Source organism: Cornus florida, unplaced genomic scaffold (assembly GCF_030987335.1).
Source record: "Cornus florida cultivar Cherokee Brave unplaced genomic scaffold, ASM3098733v1 CherokeeBrave_3.0.0_Hap2_Chr11, whole genome shotgun sequence".
Lineage (NCBI taxonomy): Eukaryota > Viridiplantae > Streptophyta > Magnoliopsida > Cornales > Cornaceae > Cornus > Cornus florida.
Genome location: NW_026775581.1, coordinates 63,788,823 through 63,813,242, shown reverse-complemented (window position 1 = coordinate 63,813,242; position 24,420 = coordinate 63,788,823). Strand labels below are relative to the sequence as shown.

The 24,420-nt window shown below is 34.8% G+C and overlaps 1 protein-coding gene across 1 annotated transcript in view; it reads left to right on the top strand.

Moving 5' to 3' along the window:
- The first annotated feature begins 1,210 nt into the window (after nucleotides 1–1,210).
- Nucleotides 1,211–24,420, top strand: part of LOC132281182 (cysteine-rich receptor-like protein kinase 10) — a 35,031-nt gene continuing 11,821 nt past the window's right edge. Inside the window, exons 1-6 of the mRNA XM_059782910.1 lie at nucleotides 1,211–2,060; nucleotides 2,347–2,484; nucleotides 2,595–2,716; nucleotides 2,850–3,066; nucleotides 3,326–3,563; nucleotides 3,795–3,945. Of these exons, the coding sequence (XP_059638893.1) occupies nucleotides 1,211–2,060; nucleotides 2,347–2,484; nucleotides 2,595–2,716; nucleotides 2,850–3,066; nucleotides 3,326–3,563; nucleotides 3,795–3,945 (1,716 nt within the window). The remainder of the gene's footprint in view (nucleotides 2,061–2,346; nucleotides 2,485–2,594; nucleotides 2,717–2,849; nucleotides 3,067–3,325; nucleotides 3,564–3,794; nucleotides 3,946–24,420) is intronic.

The window sequence follows — 24,420 nt, the reverse complement described above, 5'->3', positions numbered from 1 at the left end:
CCTATAAATGCAATTAGTCTTTCTTATAAAATTACTTTATTGACTGCAAAAGTCCTCGGTTTACTAGTAACGACTCGTTTCCCGTGAGTGGTGGCGGCAGGAAATCGAGTTTTACTTCGAATTGTTGCCCAACAGCTAGGTCAGCACCTCTTAGGGCCAATATTACAAATTATTTTGTAGTCTATAGTCACATGATTTCGATTAATCCCACCGTATTCCAATTAATGTGTTAGTTTTATTTAAATTTTTAATTGCATAATTTTCTTTCATTGGTGGAATCAGGAAAAACCAGAATTTTATTTTAAAGGGGTACAATGCACTTGTTAAAAAATAATAATAATAAATTTGACAAATATGAAGTATAATTTTTTTAAATCAAAGACAAACAAAAATAAAACAGTTATAAAATAATATGCTAAATAAATACTTTAAAAAAAAATATAGTTACAAATATAAGAATCAAAATATTGATTAATAATATTTTAATTAAATATAATTACAAATGTCATCAATAAAAAAAAAAAAAATTAGAAAAATACATAATTATACATAAGTGAAAAAGGAAAAAAATTAGAAAAGGAAAAATATATGGTATCCTTGACGAAGGGGATATATGTAATTTTTTGTTTTTTTTAAAAGGAAATTAGAAGAATTTGAAAATTGTAAGGGGATATTATTTAAAATTACCATATAAGTATATGTATATAGCAAAAATATGTATTCATGTATAGTAGATTGGAGCAAGTTGGGGGGGGGGGACGTATCTACTCTGGCCTTAATTGACTCCGCTTCCAAGATCGCATAGAATTTTTAATGTCACTAAGAAAATTTCCTAATTTTCAACCACCGTGCACGAGAATTTATGCTACTTCAATCATAACAAAGATGACGTTCATTTGTTTCAGTGGAAGACCTGGAATTTTATAGCAAACAACTGATAAGATGGTATACCATATTAGTCAGGCTAGTCTCTAATGACTTTTCCGTTCAAAGGGAACAATGTAAGGAGACCATAAATTAGGAAAATAATGTGCATTTTTCACCATCTTTGAATTTTGAATTTCTGATTCATTGACTTCTTAGATCAATTACGTGCTGTGACAGTTTCTAGTACTTCACAACTCCACCATTTTTATTTTCCTTCCTCATTTTAGGTTTATGACAAACGGTGATCAACCACTCATTTTAATTATCATTGTGGTTAATTACCATGTTTTCTTACACATACAGTTTCTGTAAGAGTTTTGTGATTGTTTCCGTGCTTTGGTTGTTCTTTCCCAATACTATTATAACAGAAGCTGCCCCATCCTACCGCGCCCATATATGTACTAATGAAACAACATACACTTCCAATACCACTTTTCAATCTAATCTCAATCTCGTCCTCTCTTATCTTTCTTCCAATGATACCACCATTAATGGATTTTATAAAGCAACAGCTGGTCCTGATGTCCCTGACGTGGCTTATGGCCTCTTTCTGTGTCGTGGCGACGTTGCAGGTACTGATGTGTGTCAAGACTGTGTGGCTCATGCGGTGAAAGAAACAGTCGAGCAATATTGCCCCAACCAGAAAAAGGCAATTATTTGGTACGATGAGTGCATGTTACGTTATGCCAACCAGTCTTTTTTCTCCACCATGGAGGAATCACCGAATGTGAATGTGTGGAATCCAAATAATGTGACAGAACAAGATCGGTTTGAGCAATTGCTGGGAGAAACGGTGGATGATTTAGCGAATCTGGTTTCAAATGATGAGTCTGGAAATGTTACGAGGTTTGCAACTCAAGAAGCTGACTTCACAGCTTTTCAGAAGCTACATAGCCTGGCGCAGTGCACACCAGATCTATCCCGGAGTGATTGTAATAGATGCCTTAGAGTGGCTATATCTATTCTACCAACTTGCTGTGTTGGGAAGCAAGGGGGGAGGGTTTTACTTCCCAGTTGTAATATTAGGTTTGAGATTAGCCCATTTTACACTTCCGTAGCCACCGTGCCACCGCCTACACCAATACTACTTTCTCCTCCTCCACCTGCTCGAACCCCTTTAGCAAGTCCTCAAGGTAAAATTTTAAAGAATTAAAAAAAAAAAAATTAGTTTTCAAACTGGTAGTTAAAACTAATTAAAGCAAACTGATTTAATTTCCTTAGGTCGAATTCAAAAAACTATACAGGAAGTGCTCATCTGCTCACTGATTAAATTTTCACTTCCTCTTTGGAGAAATTCTCTTTTACCTTGTTTGATATATATATATATATATATATATATATATATATATATATATATATATATATATATTGCTTTTCTAGAATATTGAAGGGATTTTTTTTTTTTTTTTTTGGATGCAGGGAAAGGGATAATTTCGTCGCAAACAATTGTTGTCATTGTTGTTTCAGTGGGTGTGTCCGCGGTACTTCTCTCAGTAGGTTGCTGCTTCCTAGTTAGGAGAGCAAAGAAACGGTGTTATGCCATGGAAGAAGAAAACGGTGAGAGACAAGTTAACAAGTTTATTTCCTGAAGCATATAATAATTCTGTGACATTAATTTGTGCTTCTTTTGTGATGTAATTCAACACTCGCATTATTTGGCTGTGTAGTTGGGAGTGATATGACGACGGTAGAATCATTGCAATTTGATTTGGGTACGATTGAAGCAGCCACGAACAACTTCTCCATTGAAAACAAGATAGGTCGAGGCAGATTTGGTCAGGTCTACAAGGTAAGAAGTTAGTAACATCTAATGTACTACCTATAATATATGTTAACCAAATCTGATCAGTTTAAAGAAATCAAATATTCTTAAAGATGAAATTCTATGGGGAGATCTTAAAATTATTATTGCATATTTACAGGGTACTCTCCCCAGTGGACAAGAAATAGCTGTGAAGAGGCTGTCAAAGAGAGAGAGTTCTGGCCAAGGCACAACAGAATTTAGGAATGAGGTGGTCGTTGTAGCAAAGCTTCAACATAGAAATCTAGTGAGACTAATGGGATTTTGCCTTGCTGAAGAGGAAAAGATACTCATATATGAATATGTTCGCAACAAAAGCCTAGACCTCTTTCTGTTCGGTTAGACCCTTTGAACGTATCTTTTGAATTATCTTTTTGCCTTTTGAATCCAATAACAACAGGTGCATGATTTCCATGGTTGAGTGCATTTACTGTTTGCACAAGACGAAGTTAAAACTTAAAATGTGCCAAAGGGCAATTGAATATATAGGGAATACAGAATATCGTTCCTTTAGGAATTAAACCCCTTTTATTTACTTGAATCATTCTAACTCTGATTCTTCATATTTTAGTTGAGTATCTATTACTATGAAGGTAGATGTTGAAAAACAAGGACAATTGGACTGGTCGAGACGCTACAATATTATAGGAGGTATAGCCAGAGGGATGCTTTATCTTCATGAAGATTCCACGCTAAGAATTATTCATCGTGATCTCAAAGTCAGCAATATTTTGTTAGATGGGGATATGAACCCTAAAATTTCAGATTTTGGCCTCGCAAAGATTTTTGGTGTGGATCAATCTCAAGGAAATACAAGAAGAATTGTTGGGACAGTGTAAGTTCTTGATTCTTCCATTCACTTTTCTATGTGTGTTTTACAATTTACAACCCTCTGTGAAGAATCATTGGCATTAAGAACAATGTTACCAATTTAAAATAACAAGTACAAAATCATTAGCTAACTGGGTAATTTCAAGAAGCAATCTTCCTAGTCTTTTAATTTGTATTTATTTGCTTTTTTTCTTTCTTTTTGGGTTCTAGACTAACTGATGGTGCTTGCTTGTAGTGGTTACATTTCTCCAGAATATGCAATGCATGGAAAGTTTTCTGTGAAGTCCGATGTGTTTAGTTTTGGCGTTTTAATTCTAGAAATTATCAGTGGAAAGAAGAGTAGTAACTTCTATAAATCACGCACTGCCGAGAGCCTTTTGAGTTATGTGAGTACAAAAATGAGATTATTATTGTTTTTTTCCTTTGTCATTGCTGTTATTATCATATCCATGTTGAAGAAAAAAAATGGAGGAAACAATATCAAAAGTCTGAACACCACTTCATATATAATTGTAGGCTTGGAAACAATGGAGGAATGGGACTCCATTGGAATTGATGGATTCAACATTGAAGGACTCGTATTCAAGAAATGAAGTGGTCCGATGCATCCATATAGGTTTGTTGTGTGTTCAGGAAGATATGAAAGCAAGGCCCTCTATGGCATCTGTATGTCTCATGCTCGACAGTCTTTCTGTGAGTCTTCCATTGCCTCGAAAAACTGCATTCTCTGCTTACAGCAGAACAGAGTACTTGAGCGTGCAAAGCTTAGGCAATCAAGGGAGTGGTCTCTGAATGAAGCATCCATGACTGAGTTTTGCCCCGGATAAAGTGAGAAAGCTTAGGCAATCTAAAAATATATGTATGGACCATATGGTGTGGAAGTGTGAAATCCATGTGTAATCTCACAGTATATGAATGTACTGCCTATGGTTGAATGGTTTTAATTATATCCAATTCATGATAAATAGATTCATTCACTATATAGGAGTTATGTTCTCCGGAGGGGAGAAAAATCAGATCAAGTTTACAGGCGTTGTTAAACTAAAAAGAGCTAGCAAAAGCTCAAAATATGTTCAGCAACTTTGTAACAAGTTTGCATACATTTTAGTTTCTCATAGCTCGATAATGCTCGTATATGAGAGAAGATAATCACTACATGTCCAACTAATTAAAATATACTATTATATGAAATTGGTGACACTTATTTTTGAAACTTATTCTCAATATCCACTCCGCATCTGTCAATTCATAGGCATAATTAGACTGACCTTCCCTCTAAATATGCTAAATTACACAAACCTCCATTTAGTTGTAAAAAATTACTCTGTCTCCCTTTTAACAAATCTATAAAGAAATTGACAAAAAGATTTTTCAATTTATTAATGCATCATTTCTTATTCTATAATGTCAAACTACTAGTTATACAATTTTCACTTTTTTTTTGTTTTTTGTTTTTTTTTTTTTTCCTTAGCTAGTAATTACACACCCATATCTCCATGGAGGCTCGAACCCTAACCTTCCTTTGAGAAATAGAGATCTGGTACCGTTGGGCCACGGCTCGTTGGTCACTTTTTTTTTTTTTTTTTTTTTTTTTTAGAGAGGTCTTCTGAAAGAAATAATTTATTTAATTTTTACTTGTAACGACCCAAACCCAGGGGTCCGAATTGTTAACCAGGTCCTTACCTGAACCCTAGGTCATGCAAGGGTACCTTGGTCATTTCCCATTAATTTAATACTCTAAGGCCCAACAAGGGCAAAATGGTCATTTAAACATAATTATAATGGTTTAAGACCCAAAAAGGGTAAAACGGTCATTTACCAATGTCATCCAATGATTATTATGAAGTCCGAGGGTAATAGAGTCATTTTCTTGGTTAAAAATAATTAATGTATTTTATTGGGCAATATAGTAATTACAAACAACTTTAAATGGGTGATAAAAGATAATTAGGAAAATTAAATCACAAATGTGTATAAAACAGGAACCGGTCAACGTGTGTACATTACACGTTGACTGGTTTGGGTCATCTACAGTGACGTTGCTCACTGCCTAAAAATAAGAGATACCAGTCAACGTCAACTAATAGAGTGAATCGGTCGACGTGAACACTTTCAGGCCGATCGGTTTGTGCCGTGTACAGTGGAAGCACACTGTCCGAAATTTGGACATACCGAAACTTCCCAAATTTGTGTGTCTCTGTCTTTATTTGGCCAATCAATACGCACTCAATTATACGCACTTACACCACCACCAAAACACTACTCATTTACCACCATCGGACGCATTTAATCCAATTACAATTTTAATTGTACAAAACCCAACCATCCAACAACAAAAATAAAATACGTGGCATACGTTACATGTTTAAGACCATTAAAGTCTTGAATACAATGCTTATACAAAATAAATGAAGTATCGACATTTTTCAAATAAATTACATCTACTAAGCATAAATTACAAAATTTCCAAGAATGTATCAGCCAATCATAACTATATTTGTGAGGTCCGTCTTCAACCACGTCATGGTCATACCCTTAAAAATGGTAATAATGGGGTGAGCACAACGGCCCAGTAGAAAGTGCCTAAAATGCACTCCTTAATGACCCCGTGAATCCAAACAAAGAATGCCATAAAAAGAGAGGGATCACATTTATTTCGGGGAAAAAATATATAATTACATACAATCCACACATCACAAATGCAATGTTATGCAAGTCCATGAAATGAGATGTCACTCCCCATTTCCAAAGCCTTTACCCAAATCAATTTCCTTTGTTTCCAAACCAAATTCCCCTTTTCTTGTCTCGTGCTAATGCATGAATGCCACATACACTTCAATACCATAAAAACTCATAAGTTACACGACAAACATACTAGCATGCCTTATCCATCAAACACTACCACAATTTTCATGTTCTCAACTACACAACCAAAACAGGTTAACAAGTAAGGCATAATTTAGATATGTAAGAAACTAGCACAATTACCAAATAAGAACACCCAACTCATTTTTCATAGAAAAACTTCAACAACCATAACAAAAATTCAAAATTTTCACATGCTATACTCACATCATAGGAAATAATTCGCTAAAAACAAAGGTTTTACGGTTTAGGAACCCCTACATCAAGGAAGCAAGCCAAACAAGCCCTAAGCTTCCCAAAATTTCGAAATCCTTCCAAGCCCTAGCAATATTGGTCTCAATTTGAAGGTTATGCCAAGCTCTCCACTTTCCCTTATATGGCTACCTTGAATTTTCACTCTAAACTCCTCAAATCAAAGGTTTTAAGCATGGAGGTGTATATAGTTTTATAGATATAGGAAGAAAGAAAAGGAAATCTAGGGGGAGGGGGTTTCCAAAAAAAATTGAAGGAGAAGAGGTTGATATTTGGGTTTTGCCTTTTTGCTCTAAGGCCACAAGTGTGCCACTTGTCCTAACACTACAAGAAAAACTGTTTTTTACCATGCTTTTTTTTACTATGGTTTTAAAAAAATCGTGGTAGAAAACCCTTTTTACCACGGTTTTAAAGTAACCGTAGTAGAAAGTATATTTGTTACCACGGTTATTTTAAAACCGTGGTAGAAGACCCTTTTTACCACGGTTTTAGAATAACCAATAACCGTGATAGAAAGTATATTATTTTACCACGGTTATTTTTATAACCGTAGTGGAAAGTAAATTATTTTTAATATAATTTAGGTGGGTCTTTCTACCACGGTTATTTTAAAACCGTGGTAGTAAGTATATTCTTCTACCGTGATAGAAAGTAGATCACAGTTTTAAATACTTTCTTCCACGGTTTTAAAATAACCGTGATAGTAAGTATATTCTTCTACCAAGGTTATAAAATAATCTTGGTAGAAAGTGAATTATTTTTTATGTAATTTAGACGGGTCTTTCTAACATGATTATTTTATAACCGTGATAGAAAATGAATTTATTTATCCTACCCCGGTGTACGCACCATGAGAGAAAGTGAATTTACTGTCACCCGCTTAAGCGCGGGTCTTATTCCCGCTGGTTGCCTAAAAAAATTTAAAAATATATATATTTTATATACAAAAATATATTTACTCACATGTGTTAGGGAAAATCATTTCAGCCCTCCCCAATCGCCTCCATCTCTATTCTCGTTCTTAACTTGGCCCTCTCTCTGTCTCTGCAACTGCAAAGTACAAATTCTACAAGAATCAAACCCATATCGGCATATCAGATATGATTTTAAATAACGATGACGATGATGATTTTGAATCACCCACAAACCCTCAAGCTTCTCCGGCGAGGTCGCACCACCGAATCCACATCGGCCACCCAGAGGCGGGAGTTATGGCGTAGTGTCAATGAAGAGATTGAAGAGTTTTCTTCACAGGAGGATAAGGGTGAAAGTAAGACTAGTGACTTGTCTAATCTTTGAATGCTGTTTCTCTTTTGTTCTTGAATGTTATTGCTCGTATGGTTGCTGGGAAAATGTGGAAAAGAAAATGAATTGAAAATTCACATTTTAGGGTTTCATTCATTTGGTACCCAAGTATGTATCTTTGGTAATTCGAGGTTTATTAAACTATATTTAGCTTGATTGAGATGGGCTTTTCGTTTTTCTAACATCCTAAAATAATAAAAGGCATAAGTTTTAAATTTTAATTTGTACTTTCTGTTTCCCCTTCTCATGTTGCCTGGCAAACAAATGGAAAATGATACTCTGTTTATAGTGGAAACTTGAAATCGCCTCCATCTCTATTCTAGTTCTTAACTCTGAACTTGCCCTCTCTCTGTCTCTGCAACTGCAAACTACAAAATCTACAAGAATCAGAACCCATATCGGCATATCATTTTAGATTGTTCAAAATATCAAAACCATATCCTTCAGCTTTCATCGCTTGCTGTTCCAGTTCGGGTTCGCCGTTCGCAAGCTTCAGCCTCTGGTCCGCTGTCTCTCAACTCTCAAGCCCTCTTTTTGCAACTGCTAACTTGTACACAGCCAGTCTCAAGTAAAGTGATGCACTTCTTGCAAGGCCATGGTAACACAACTTGTAACAGCCAACGTTGAAATTACATGCTATGGGTTAATATTATGTGGACTAGCTCAATTAAGGATTAGGCTTTGATGATTTTTTTGAGACCCCTTGACGATGAGCTGCTACGTAATAGCTCTTGCTTAGTTTGAATTCACGTGTATTGATGGACAACATTCTTTTATGATGTTTGTATGTATTTTTGGAGGAAGGAAAAGATTTAGAAACCTACCCATTTATTTTGGTGTGGCATAAGAAGCTAAAAATTTGTATAGGGTTAATTTTTGTATAAAACAATGATTTGGAATTGGTTATATATATATATATATATATATATGTATGTATGATGTTATTAGTTAGTTGTAAGTTATTTTGGTTATAATGCTATTTTAATTTATTTAGTGTAGTCTTCTGGAGTCTTTGCAAGGCCAGCAGTAAGGAAAAAAAAGGCCTCGTGGGGGCTGCACTATTTTATTTTTAAAAAATTTATATACACTTTCTACCACGGTTTTGAATCGTGGTAGAAAGCCCCTTTTCAACCACGGTTCTGCACTGTGGTAGAAAATTGACTTTTTAACACGGTTTTGCACCATGGTCAAAAATAGACTTTCTACCACGGTGCGGAACCATGGTAGAAAGAACGACTTTCTACCACAGTTTTGCACCGTGTAAAAAGTCTCGACTTTCTACCACGGCTGTTTCTACCACGGTTCAAAACCGTGGTAGAAAGCCTTTTCCATCGTAGAAAAAATGACTTCTACCACAGCTGTTTCTACTACGGTTCAAAACCGTGATAGAAAGCTTTTTCCACCGTGGTAAAAAGTCATTTTTCTTTTAGTATATAAATTGGTTGATTTCTAATTCAAGCCAAGTTACTATAATGCCCCTCCTCTTTCAATGAAATGCCATTCTTACCCCACAAATATCTACCTCTAATATATAGATATAGATGTATACATATATGTGAGAAAAGTCCATTATGCCCCTTTCTTGAAATGACAAAACCGGTAGAAGTTCCCGAGTCTGGAAATCGTCCCGACTTCTAAAAATTCTAAAAAAAAAAATAATATCGTTACTTCTAATTGACTTAAAATGATTAAAAAATAATAATTTTTCCAAAAACTTCGGCTCGGTGAATAACCAAAATGCCATTCGGGGCCCACGTGGCACGCAAAATAAGGTAAGGATTAAAATAATCCAGAAAAATTAAATAAATTCCCAAAAATAGGAAATAAGAAAAATTGGTAACATTACATGTAATACTCCTAATTTTAAAAGGATAGTCATAGTATTTAATTAATTGTTTATTACATTTTTAATTATTTAATTGTGTATTTGTATGTTTATTTGAATTAATGGTGAATTATGTTATTTAAATGAATTGTTAAGTTAATATGTTATTTAAATGAGTTGTTTAATTTAGTGGTTTATTTAAAGGAATTGTTGATTTGAATGAGTTGTTAATTGTTTAATTTAATTATTTAAGTATTGTTTTAATTATATAACTGCATTGGTTGAATTACATTGGGGTTTGGTTTTTATTTATGAAATCACGGGATTTGGTTTAGCCGACTTAGGATTATTGGGGAATTAGAATTAGGTTTTCATAAGACAAAGCCTATATATATATGAGTATGTGGTTGCCAAGGGTTTTAAAACCCTAAACACGTAACAGTGGAGGCGACGAGATACAGAGAGTTTTGAGAGTGAAACTTAAGAGATAAACAGAGAGGTTCAAGGAGGATGGGACGGAGTGCTTTTGGGTTGAACCAAGAGCAACGGAGGTGTGGAACGGAAGTTTAGAAGGTGGTCGGAAAACTCAGAAACGGAGGTTTAAGGTTTTAAACGAAAACCTAAAGGCAAGTCTCTGTTCTAACTCTTTTCCCTAAACATGTGTTCTATGCATGCTTAGGTAGACTCCAGGGGTTTATTTAATGTTAAAACAAGTCGTTTATGCATGTTTTAACTATATTTAATTTTGTTGAATTAAACTGGGTTGCAAGTTGTTACAGTTTTGTTAATTGGTGCATGCTGTATTTGAGTTTAAACTTAGTTTAATTGATGTCGTTGATGCATGTCGATGCCTTATAACTGTTCTGGGACATTGATTAAACACTGGAACAAGTATTAAAAGAATTACAGAGGGCCTGGGTATCGCCGGAGGCAAGGAAGACGAAGCAGAAATCGCCGAACGGCTTTAGGGAATGAGAGAGAGGGCTCCCAAAAAGAGGGAGCCAGCTCCCTCACCAATGGAGCCGGCTCCAAGGGGTGTGGAGCCCGCTCCTAGCTCCATAAAGCCTGCTCCCTAAGTTAGGGAGCCGGCTCCCATGCCAAGGGAGCAGGCTCTCAATTTGTGAGAGCCTACTCTCGCCCAGAATTGCGTACTGTTGGATTTTAGGGCGCTGTTTAGACTGTGCAGGGTATTTTTACTTCGTTTAAGCTGTGTTAAATGATGTTTATGATTATGATAGACTTGTAAAAATATAGGGGAACAATAATTCATAAATGGATTAAGGACTGCACAGGGTGAACTTAGGAAAAAATCCTACATGTTGCGCTTTGATTGTTAATCAACTTACATACTGGAACTTGGAGGTGATTCTATATGATTTTAAATATTGTTAATCATATTTAAATAGAGATATAAGTATAGTGAATCACTTGAAATTAACTATGCTTGATTTGGAATAAATTAATACTTATTTGCTATTTAACTGCATCAATTTATGGACAATTTGGAGGTGTAAATGCTTAGATTTATTTTCGCAGTTTACATTGTTGAAATATGATTTTTAGGTTCTATAATGAATGCCTAATACTGATATATATGTATGAATTTATATTGATGCATATTTTGGAGAATGGTTGATGAATACCAAATGTTGTTTTATCAACTTTGCTATTCGGAGGATTGTATGCACCGGTATGGGACGGTGGCATACTAGGGATAGATTAGTTCAAACACTAAGTCCTACCTATTCTGGATTGAAGTATGGATTAACCATAAAGGTTAAGTCCTACTCATATTTGTGTCATATCAATAAAATAATTGAATGACCTACTCTGGTTTCTGGATGGATTGTTATATATATATCAGGCCACTATACTAGATGGATGACATTTTATATTAGAAGTATACGGATTTTATGTATTTAAGTTATGGTGCCATGGTATGAGCTTGAGTCTCAGGAACATGGTTAGGGTGCGTATATCGCCTAGGATGGATAGTTGGACAGTAATTGTTGTTCCCTGGTAGGTCTAGGTACACATGACCAAGTTATGTACGATTTGTATGATATCTCTACTCAGGCTGAGACAGACCTATTGGGTTAGTGAGCATCATCTAGTGTGCACTTATACATTTATGGACTACTCTAGATATTGTTGAGCTATCAGGATGTATCTGCATATTGGGTTTCTGTATGGATTGTAGTAGAATAGGAATTGCATATGGGCTTGACCCACTCTCTTATTTTTCAGGTGCTCGTCAGTTCCAAGGTTAGAGCTTGGTCGTGCAGAGCAGATACAGTGACTCATTTCTCCTACTACGTAGGACTACTTTCTATATTTAGCTTTGGATTTTGATTACAGATATTTCCTTTTTAGTTTGGGATATTTGATAGGGGTCCACTAGATGGATTCCCGAGTTGTTAAATATATGGAGGTTTTGGATTATTGGATTTTAACATTTATATTTTGAGGATTTTTATTTTAGAATTCGTTCAGCTTTATTATTTATTTCTTAACTCTTTTTATATTCTGTGTTCGTTTATATATTAATTGTTTAATATTTCTCTCGGGTTTGGGTTTCGGTCTGATCAACCCATGTCTCGGATTCGAGGGGTATCACATTACACCTGTACAGAACTATGAACTCAATTCTAGGCGATTTCACCACTAACGGACCATTATATGCTATCAATACCAAAACCTCGCATACGCTATACTGCAATACCATACTGGGCAAAACAAATCAGATCCACACCACCCATTCGTCAAGTACTAGGATACAGCTCAAAACACGACCATCAGATAAGAGTTCCAATGCTAACAACGTACTAACACTAAGGACGATCACAGTATATTGGACACCACATCCCGTTCTACCTAGAATCAGTCACTAAATCACTGATAATCAATTCCTTTATTCCAAAAAACTAAATCACTAATAGTCATGCTCCAATTCCCTTCCTTTCGCAGGTTGTCCCTTTCCATCCAATATACACTCCTTCAGAATGCAGCATAAACTACATGGTTTACCAATTGACTTTGAAAACTCAGGTTGTTTTGTCCTTAAACATTTGAAATTACAAAGAGGTACACAGATTTCTTCTGTATTACATTTATATAAAAATTCAAATGAGAGATGCCTAGTTACCTCATTTTATTTCTTGTTTTATACATTTCGTTGTTGTTCTTTAGTTCCGATTAAATTTACCATCTTCAAAAAACTAAGTGAGAGTTTTTAAAACGAAACAATCAATTCACTCCAAAACATACCTCAAGGGACTTTCCTTGATACAATAGAACAAATATATAAGGTTTTCAGATTGTTCCTTGTTGTGGAATAATGTAAACCAGTATTGCATAAAACATGCATTTAAGTGCAATCTTACTTACTTTTAAAAAAATAAAAAATGAAACATACATTTTAGTGGTATACTGAAGAGGACCAATTATGTGATACTGTGAAATGCTCCCTAAAGAACTCATTATTGCAATCATTAGATATTAATATCGTGCAAACAAAGGGAACTCATAAAGAAAGGAAAAGAACAGATGTTCAGTATAATTAGAAGTGGGGTTGGAATATGCTTAATTATGTGATTTGATTTGAATATGCAAAGCTAAAACATATTGAAGATGGTTGCTAGAATATTATTTCATAATGCAATCCATCTTTATATTTCTTATATTTCCATTCATTATTTCTCACACACCCAACAAACCAACTTGGGGCTATTTGGTAGTTTAACAAACCAACCCTCCTAGCTTGGTCTACCACTCTCCCCTAAAACCTACTAAACCTGAAGTGTTTAGGTCTTGTATTCCATTCTTACCCATATGTAAGCCCAAGCCTTTGTTTGGTTTCGAAGTATGTAGAGGAAAAATTTGGAACTTGCCACAAATATTAGCAATCAGTGATAAATTTTCAAATCTCCTTTCCGTTCTGTGTCCTAACTAGGATCTATAGGATAGATTAAGTGGTTTTTTTTTATTATTAATTTATTTTTATTTTTATTTTGTTCTCGCAAATAACTCACACACAATTTTCCCCTATGGGGGACTTGAACCCTTAACCTTTCGCTTGGGAAGTTGAGGAGATACAACTAAGTTACAACCCTAAATCGTTTTAAACTTTGAATTCTACAACAGTTACTCTTGTATATAAAATGTAAATAATACTAAAAGCATTTTTCTGATGGATTAAAATCCTTGCTAATACCGGTTACATTTGACGACCTGTTTATGTGCTATGGTGGTGATGTGGGCACTCAGTACCGCTCAGGGATATACTACTACAATGAGGCCCTGGCTCAGCAAGTACGTCAGTCAATGGAAGCTAAGCAGATGGAGCTCAAAGATAATAAGACTGTGACAGAAATTCTTCCAGTGAAGAGCTTTTATAGAGCAAAGTAGTACCATCAGCAGTATTTGGAGAAGGGTAGTGGTCGCGGCACGAAACAATCTATTGCAAGGGGCTGCAATGATCCCATCAGATGATATGGCTGACAAAATATGTATGCTTAAACATTCCCTAATTGAATTTGGTTTGTTACATGGTATGTCTCTGTTCGCACGATTTTTTGTCTTACTCCGATTGATGGACTCTTGCAGACGTGCCAGAGTATTTGTATAAAATACTCAAAATATTGAATTGAAAATCAGCCTATCCCTTTTTTCGATGGCTGACTTCAGGCGAATGTGTGGGAAAGAGACTAGTAAGAACTCCCAGAAAGGTTCTTTTATGCCTTGGTGCAAGGAATTTTTATCTAAGGTGTTTAAAAGAAATAAAAATGCAATTACTAAAGTAAAGTAATTTAAATGAAAACGGCCGAATTTAAATTTACGGTAAAGAAAGAAGGCTGAATTAAAATAGCATGAAAAATAAACGGCTAAATTGAAATGACAATAAAGGAAATAGTTGAATGGAAAATAATGAAGTGAAATAAGATGGCCAAAATTAACATGACACAAATCTGATCAAAGATTGGCCATTGAATCCATTTACATGAAACAAATGACTGATAATGTAAATTGCATAATTAAAGCATTGTAAAAGAAGAGTAAGAGTAAGTTACTGGAACTTAAATTCTTTGAATGAAATTTGCCATTTGGACAAAAGAAATAAAGATAGGTGATGTAGAGTCAATTGAATGAATTTTGATTTATGTTTTGTGGGTGGTGCTGGACAAAATAGTTAAAGATAATAAGATGACGTAGAGTCATTTGATGAATTTTGGATTCATGCTGTTTTGTGAGTGGTGGTGGACAAAATATTTAAAGATAATAAGATGACGTAGAGTCATTTGATGAATTTTGGATTTATGCTATTTTGTGAGTGGTGCTGGGCAAATTGGAATGGAATTACAACACATTTATTTATAAATTCCTAAATTAGCTTATTTTCCTAATTAGTTGCTCTCAAGATCCTCTTCTCCTTGATTTTCTTTCCTTCATGATGCTTACTAGGTCAAAACCCAATATATTTCTGCTTCTCTTCGCGGGTTGCTTTTAGTAGAAAAATCCTTGCTAAAACAACCTTCATTGATTTAGTCACATGTAAGTTGCCAGAATGTTGCTGAAAAGTTGCTAATTTTTAGCAACTTTTTTCCACAATCTTAGCTGACGTTCTTCCTTTAAATGGCCTAATAACCATTTGAACTTAGCCATGACTCATGTAACTGCCCCTTTTTAGGTTTCCTTCTCCAATTAAATCCCTGTTTCGTAAGGATTTCATTCTAACCAGATTTCTAGTGTTTCTTTTCTAATCAATAACCAAATTTGAATTAATTCAAATCCCTTTGCAATATATATATATATATATATATATATATATATATATATATATATATATATATATATTCTGCAACAACCTTATCGATAAGGTGGCTGAAATATATTTCCCTAGATTTTCTTCTTTTGTCTCTCTATTGGTCGTCTTTCCTTAAAACCAAATTGAACACGTGTCAGCTCCTTACTGGTCCACATCACTGCTAGGTGGCTGCCAAGTTTTGGTGCCAATAAATACCCCCTGAATTTCAAATGTCCTTATCACTTATGATAAGAGGCTTTTGGAATTTTAATCGGCCAAAACTTGAATTTCAAATTTTCAGTAATAACTCTTTTCATCACCCAACCACCTGCCTTAATGGTTATTAGTTCCCATTTAAAGCGATGATTAGATATATCCCGTCATTACATCAAACTAGTATTTAGCTCCGTGTTTTCTAAAACCCTAAAATCATTCTTTTTCCCTTGAATCGCTATCTCTGAAATTCCCTTTCTCAAGTCTCAACAACCCAAATTTCAACATTCTATTGGATTAAGGGAGACTGATAAAGTTTTATTATCTGAATCTACAAAAAAGGGTAAGAGAGTTTAGTCTAAAACTTTTAATATACATATGTATGAAAATAAAGGAAGATAATACCTTTGAGTAGGCTGGCTATGGCCTTGGCCTTAGCTTTTTTCTCTTTATTAATCTTAGTTGGAGCATCTGTTGGCTAAGAGAAATGAAGTTTCTTGGCTGTTTGTTTCTTGCCTTTGGGAGGATCTTTTTGAGGCACTTTCTTTAGAGTAACAGCCCGAGTGATTATGAAAGCCCCTTCAAAGGCAACAGATATAAACTTGAATGATTTTAGGATTTTGATGATAAGGGACCGGCATTCAACTGTCCTGGTAGAAGCAATATAAGAAGACCACCATTGGTTAAAACTGGAATATGAGGCTGGGTTTTTTATGAAAGGTTGGAATTTGAATCCAGCTTGCAAATTAGAGAATTGAGAGGATACATTTTGAACATAAGAGTCATCCGGGAATACCACACGCCGATGAAAGTTTTTATTGAAGGAAAGATAAGGAGGCATGGAAATCATTTGGGTTAGGCCGAATTACCTAGCAAGCTAACTGGAGTTATAGAATTTAACCCCAACCTTTGTATTCACTGTCCTTAAAGGACCAGTATTGAAATAAAGATCCCTTGAAATAAGAAAACTGGCCCACATGGCCGAAAGTTCATCAGTAGTGTTCTTTGTGGATAATCCTTGAGGAAGAGTCAGCCATCGAGGTGCTTAAGAACAATAGGAAAATGGAAGAAATTGGCTTATGGCCCCGTGCTCGTAGCCAGAGTAGAAAAAATTGAAGCAATCTCTAAATGAGTGAGATTTGGGTACGGCCGATGCATAACTCACAGAAAGGAGTGGGTTATTGGCCGAAGGCCTTACCACGGGCCCTAACTCAGGAAAATAAATTCGTAGTCAAATCTGAAATAGCCAGAGGGGGCCACCATAACGTCCAAAGTTGGAGGTAAGCAGGTCATAAATTCCTCTGTATAAAAGAAAAAAGGACTAAATGGGCTAAAGCAAAGGGTTTACCTCTAAAAAAAGCAACGGCCACATGGATGTAATCTTTAGTAACTTGAAAGGCCGGCACGCATAGAAGAAACTTATTCAGCCAGGCTAATAAGAAAGCAATGTGATCGGCATCATTTATAGGAAAACGAGGATCCATGGTGGAATTTAAATACTCGCCATATGAAGACTTAGAAGATTTGGTTCCGGTTTGTTTAGAGGGAAAGATGAAGGGAGAATCCTCCTCTAGCAATAAGCTGCTCACATCAATCCCAAAAGGCCTGAGGCCGGTTAAAAAGCATATATCTTGAATGGTTGGAGCCATCATGTCACACTTCAAGTGTAAGGAGTTGGTGGCGGTCGACTAGTTGAACATATCCACTACCATTAAAGCCTTATCTTGAGCAATATTTGTTTTGCTCAGTTGGATGGCGTCATAAATACCACAAGCCTTCCACGTCTTTCCTTTTACAGCCCTAACCCGATCGACCCAATTGATCCAAGCATCATTGGGAACATGCCATGTCCTAAAATAAAAATGTGACAAACTGCCATTTCAATTAGGATGGAAAGTTTGAAGAAACGAAAACATATCGGCTAAAGGGTTGACTGGCGAAATGAATCCAGGGGATTCATCAAGGAAGGCAAGACCTAAACCCTTGAAGTCAGTACGAAGATCTATGAGAGTATTGAGGCAATACTTGTAAGCAAAAAAGGTTTTCAAGGATTTCTCGATGATATTGCCATGAGTCGAAGGATCTGAAGGTTGAGGGGCTGAGGTAGAATCGGTTGATTTGGTTTTCTTAGGAGTTATAGAAGAATATACGGGGAAGAAATTTGGGTTGTTGAGACTTGAGAAAAGGAATTTCAGAGATAGCGATTCAAGGGAAGAAGAATGATTTAGGGTTTTAGAAAACACGGAGCTAAATACTAGTTGGATGTAATGACGGGATATATCTAATCAACGCTTTAAATGGGAACTGATAACCATTAAGGCAGGTGGTTGGGTGATGAAAAGAGTTATTATTGAAAATATGAAATTCAAGTTTTGGCCGATTAAAATTCCAAAAGCCTCTTATCATAAGTGATAAGGATAATTTAATTAAAGATTGGCCATTGAATCCGTTTACATGAAACAAATGACTGATAATGTAAATAGCATAATTAAAACATTGCAAAAGAAGAGTAAGTTACTGAAACTTAAATTCTTTGAATAAAATTTACCATTTGGACAAAAGAAATAAAGATAGATGACATAGAGTCAATTGAATGAATTTTGATTCATGTTTTGTGGGTGGTGCTAGATAAAATATTTAAAGATAATAAGATAACGTAGAGACATTTGATGAATTTTGGATTTATGATGTATTGTGAATGGTCCTGGACAAATTATTTAAAGATAATAAGATGACGTAGAGTCATATGATGAATTTTGGATTTATGCTGTTTTGTGAGTGGTGCTGAACAAATTGGAATGGAATTACAACACTTTTATTTATAAAAGTCCTAAATCAACTTATTTTCCTAACTAATTGCTCTGAAGATCCTCTTCTCCTTGATTTTCTTTCCTGCGTGATGCTTACTAGGTCAAAACCCAATATATTTCTGCTCCTCTTCACGGCTTGCTTTTAGTAGAAAAATCCTTGCTGAAACAACCTTCCTTGATTTAATCACTTGTAAGTTGCCAGAATGTTGCTGAAAAGTTGCTAAGAGCATCTCGAGCTGTATGTTAAAATACCCTTTTGTGTAAAATATACGCTGCCATCTATGATGTGTAAATTTTTTCCATCTCCAGTAGTCTATTAACCTACATTGCCACATCACCAATGTGTAAAAAGATTGTATAAAATACACAATATTTTTATACGGCTAAATCAACATATTTCTTTTTTCATCCCTCTTTCTAATTCCATTAAATAATCAACCATATATTAAGTAAGTTTGTAAAAATTATGTGGGCCCTGACATGACACATGGTTGATTATTATTGAGAGATATATTTTTACACAAAATGTATAAAACAACCGTTGGAGCTAAAATTAAATAATTCAAATTTTTTTGTATAAATCCATCATGACACATCAAATTTACACAAACAAATATACACAATGATTGGAGATGTTCTAAAAAGTTGTTAATTTTTAGCAACTTCTTTCCACAAGCTTAGTTGACGTTCTTCTTTTAAATGGCCTAATAGCCATTTGGACTTAGCCGTGACTCATGTAACTGCCCCCTTTTAGGTTTCCTTCTCCAATTAAATCCCTATTTCGTAGGGATTTCATTCTAACCGGATTTCTGGTGTTTCTTTTCCAATCAAAAACCAAATTTGAATTAATTCAAATCCCTATGCAATATATATATATATATATAATCAGCAACAACCTTATCGATAAGGTGGCTGAAATATATTTCTCTAAATTTTCTCCTCTCTCTATTGGCCATCTTTCTTTAAAATCAAATCGAACACGTGTTAACTCCTCACTTATCCACATCACTGCTGAGGTGGCTGCCAAGTTTTGGCGCCAACAGTCTCAACTATGCCATTCCTCATATTGTGCGCTGGGCACAATATCTTGGACAGAATACAGAAATAATTCCTTATTTATTTTGTGTTTATGGTTGGGATAATTATTTGCATCTCTGAAGAATGTAATACGGAGTAATCATTTTCTCGTTTTCATAAATGTAATAATCTTTTAGGGGATAATTTTGTGTTTACGATCTATATCATTCTCACCGGTCAAAGGCAAAAAGCACTCAAATGTGTCAATTGATTCAGTAGTTAAAGACAATGAAATACAACACTAACCTGAGCAATTTGCAGCGGTTCTGCTACTGTAATTTTCGGTCCGCTCGTTGGGTGGGGGTTGGTTTGGCGGTTAAGGTTGTGAGAATGGAGAACAAAAAAATAAAAAGAAAACACAGGAGGGTTCAGGAGACTTGGCTGGGCTGGGCTGAGTTGGGTTGGGCTGGGCTAGTTTTAAATTCAAAAGAGAAAATATTATTAAAAAAATGAGTTGGTTTGAATTGTTGGACTTGAAATTAAAATAAATTTAAATTGTTAAAACGCCTATTATATTATCTCTATCTATATTTATATTCTATATACTACTCTATATACTAGTCCGTGTACAAATAGTTTGAATACATTTTTTGACTTTAAGTACATTTTTTATTTATACTAATTCATTTTAATAATATAAATTTATCTTTTTCTATTCTATTATTTTTTTAACTCTTTCTTAAATATAAATTTTCTATCTTTTTAATTTTTTTTTCCTAGTTCTATAATACTCTTCCCATTATAATAAAAATTTAAGTTTTTCAACACAATTTCTATGTTTATAAATTATGTTTCTGCTTAAAGTCTCCAAATTGCATTTTAACGTTGAGAGAGAATAATTAAAAGATAATTCTAATTCTATTTTTTGTTATAAATTGTTGCTATATATTTTTTTATTATAAATTATAATTCTTTACTTTAGCAAAATCAATATTAATGTATAAAAATTTTAAATAAGGATTTAAAATTTATCATGTGTCCATTCTAATGAATCTTCCATTAAGTATGCTATATATCTATTATCATTAGGTTTTATTATATTTCTGTGGGCCAAATACGTGAAGTATTCTATTCAATAAGGGTAGTTTGGTGCGGTGGAATGAATTGAAATGGAATAGAAATAGAGGTGAGAATGGAATGACAAGAGAATGAAATGGAAATGATGATTCTCATTCTACGTTTGGTTGTTAATATGGAATGTGTAAAAATAGAATGCTCATTCTTATTTTTGTTTTTGGTATGAAAGTTGAAATATAAAAAATTTATACTATTTTTTTAAATTATATTTTATTATTAGTAAAAAATTTAACTAAAAAAATAAACTTCTACAAAACAAAAGGGAGAATAGATAATAGAAAGACAAAATAAACGAGATAGAGAAAGAAAGAAACATAAATATATGTATATGTAAATACATGTATATATATGTGGGTATTATAGATATAACAGGGAGAACAAGAAATTGAATCCGGTGAAAGAAATCATTTACAAGCAAATCAGAGCTTGATAGAAATTGAATATGAAGCGTTCATTGTGCCCAAGCAAAGAAGGGAGTCTTCTCAGTGTTCCGGCAAAAGTTCAGACCTTCGGCTTCCGTTAAAACCGGTGAACACTGAGACTCTCGACTTCCATTACAACCGGTGAAAGCCCTTCAGCCCTAGTAAATCAGCGAGCTGCATTCAAAGACTCAACGGTTCCGGTGAAGATAGACCCAGCTATAATATGGTCAGGTTGTTTTTGTTTTGGAATGGTTTTTGTTTGGTGTTATATTTTACTTTCTGTTATGTGGCAAATGTTGCTTCTGACTGTTCTGCCTTTCGTGGGTTCACTTCTCAACAGATTTTCAAACGGAGCCAAATGATTGCCATTCTTGTACATGTCCCGGACCAATGCCCTTTAGGTCATCCATCCTGGAGAAATATGGAATTGAGTGATAAGAGATTTTTAAAATGAGAACACAGCACATGCTGCCTGAGCCAAATAAACAACTCCGCATATGCAATGCAGATATGTTTTGAGGGAGTTTCTTGAGTACATGTCTCACCTATTCTGATACACAAAACAAAAAAAATGAAGTGACATGGCCTTAAATTTCCTTTTTCAACGCATGTCTCCTTCCTTGCATTCAAAATGAGTTATTGCATTCCTTTTTCGACGCATATGCAATGCAGATATGTTCCTTGCATTCAAGAATCCAAATACCAATGTGAGTGCAGTTTTTTTCTGCGTTAGGTGTGGATGAGTAAAGATATGTTCAATACTGGTTGTTCGCTGATGCCGTTGGTCTTGCTTTAGTGAAATTTTTAACCACATCAAAGGAATTGCTTACTTGGGTTGTTTATTCGCTATGAGGAAAGGATTGAGTTATATGTTGGTCATAGAACTAGATGAAGATAAAAGACTTGAGTATGACATAAATACACGTGGAATCAACCCCAAGTTGGTCATGTACAGTAACTACCCAATGACTGCGAGCTGGAAGTGATGAGTATAAACTAAACGAAAATGCAGGACAAAACAAAGTCTTAGAAGAATGATAACTCAACCATGCGACGACATGCACAAGTATGAACAAAAAATAAAAATAAAATTCATAAGCAGTTGTTTAACTCCATATTTGTTCATAATTAGTATTTTTTCCCCCCATAGGGAATTCACATTTACACAGCTATTTTGTTCCGCTAGGACGGGGATTGATGAGGGGGGAGGAGGTACAATCCACGCACAGATTGTTTAAATAGTTGTTTAGCCAGCCACAGATATTTGGGCTCATGTTTTGCTAACTGTGGTTGGACATTCCAACTGAACTGGAAAAAGGAGCATTAATTCAAGAAAGGTGTAAATTCTGCTTCTAGGTTTTTGAGAAATACATACAATTTTGCATAGGTCAGAATGATAATGTTGGCCTGAGGAATTCCTTATGATGCCTCCGCTGGTGGAGATACCTGGATTTCCTGTCAACATTCATCAATATTCGGCTTCAAAAACTCCACTGCCCACAGGAAGATGGGTTCAATGGTCGAGTAATTATTTTTTAAAAACGGATAATCAGGCATGTGACTCTGCTAATTGTTAGAAATCTGGCATTTTAAAGGAGACTATGATTATTACATTCTTCTGAGATGGCAATAATTATCCCAACCATAAACACAAAATAAATAAGGAATTATTTCTATATTCTGTCCAAGATATTGTGCCCAGTGCACACAATACGAGGAGTGAGATAGTTGAGACTGGTATGATCAACATACCATGTAACAAACCAAATTCAACTAGGGAATGTTTAAGCATACATATTTTGTCAGCCATAGCATCTGATGGGATCGTTGCAGCCCTTTGCAGCAGATTGTTTCGAGCCGCCACCACCACCCTTCTCCAAATACTGCTGATGGTACTCTCTGCTCTATAAAATCTCTTTGCTGGAAGAATTTCTGTCACAATCTTACTGTCTTTGAGCTCCATCTGCTTAGCTTCCATTGACTCACGTGCTTGCTCAGCCTGGGCCTCATTGTAGTAGTATATCCCTGAGCGGTACTGAGTGCCCACATCACCACCCTAGCACATAAACAGGTCGTCAAATGTAACATGGATTAGCAAGGATTTCAATCCATCAGAAAAATGCTTTTAGTATTATTTACATTTTATATACAAGAGCAACTGTTGTATAATTCAAAGTTCAAAACCATTTAGGGTTGTAACTTAGTTGTATCTCCTCAACTTTCCGAGCAAAAGGTTAAAGGGAAAATTGTGTGTGTTATTTGCTGAAAAAAAAAAAAAAAAAAAAAAAAAAAAAAAAAACCCACTTAATCTATCCTATAGATCCTAGTTAGGACATAGAACGGAAAGGAGATTTGAAAAGTTACCACCTGTTGCTAATATTTGTGGCAAGTTCCAAATTTTTCCTCTACATACTTCGAAACCAAATGGAGGCTTGGGCTTACATTTGGGTAAGAATGGAATACAAGACTTGAACACTTGAGGTTGACTAGGTTTTAGGGTAGAGTGGTAGACCAAGCTAGGAGGGTTGGTTTGTTAAACTACCAAATGGCCCCAAGTTGGTTTGTTGGGTGTGGGAGAAACAATGAATGGAAATATAAGAAATATAAAGATGGATTGCATTATGAAATAATATTCTAGCAATCATCTTCGGTCTGTTTTAGCTTTGCATATTCAAATCAAATCACATAATTAAGCATATTCGAACCCTACTTCCAATTATACTGAACATCCGTTCTTTTCCTTTCTTTATGAGTTCCTTTTGTTTTCACGATATTAATATCTAATGATTGCAATAATGAGTTCCTTGGGAGCATTTGACAGTATCACATAATTGTTCCTGTTCAGTATACCACTAAAATGCATGTTTCATTTTTTATTTATTTTTATAAGTAAGATAGATTGCACTAAAATGCATGTTTTATGCAATACTGGTTTACATTGTTCCACAATAAGGAACAATCTGAAAACCTTATATGTTTGTTCTATTGTATCAAGGAAAGTCCCTTGAGGTATGTTTTGGAGTGAATTGATTGTTTCATTTTAAAAACTGTCCACTTAGTTTTTTGAAGATAGTAAATTTAACCGAAACTAAAGAACAACAATGGAATGTTTAAAACAAGAAATACAATGAGGTAGCTAGACGTCTCTCATTTGAATTTTTATATAAACGTAATACAGAAGAAATCTGTGTACCTATTTGTAATTTCAAATG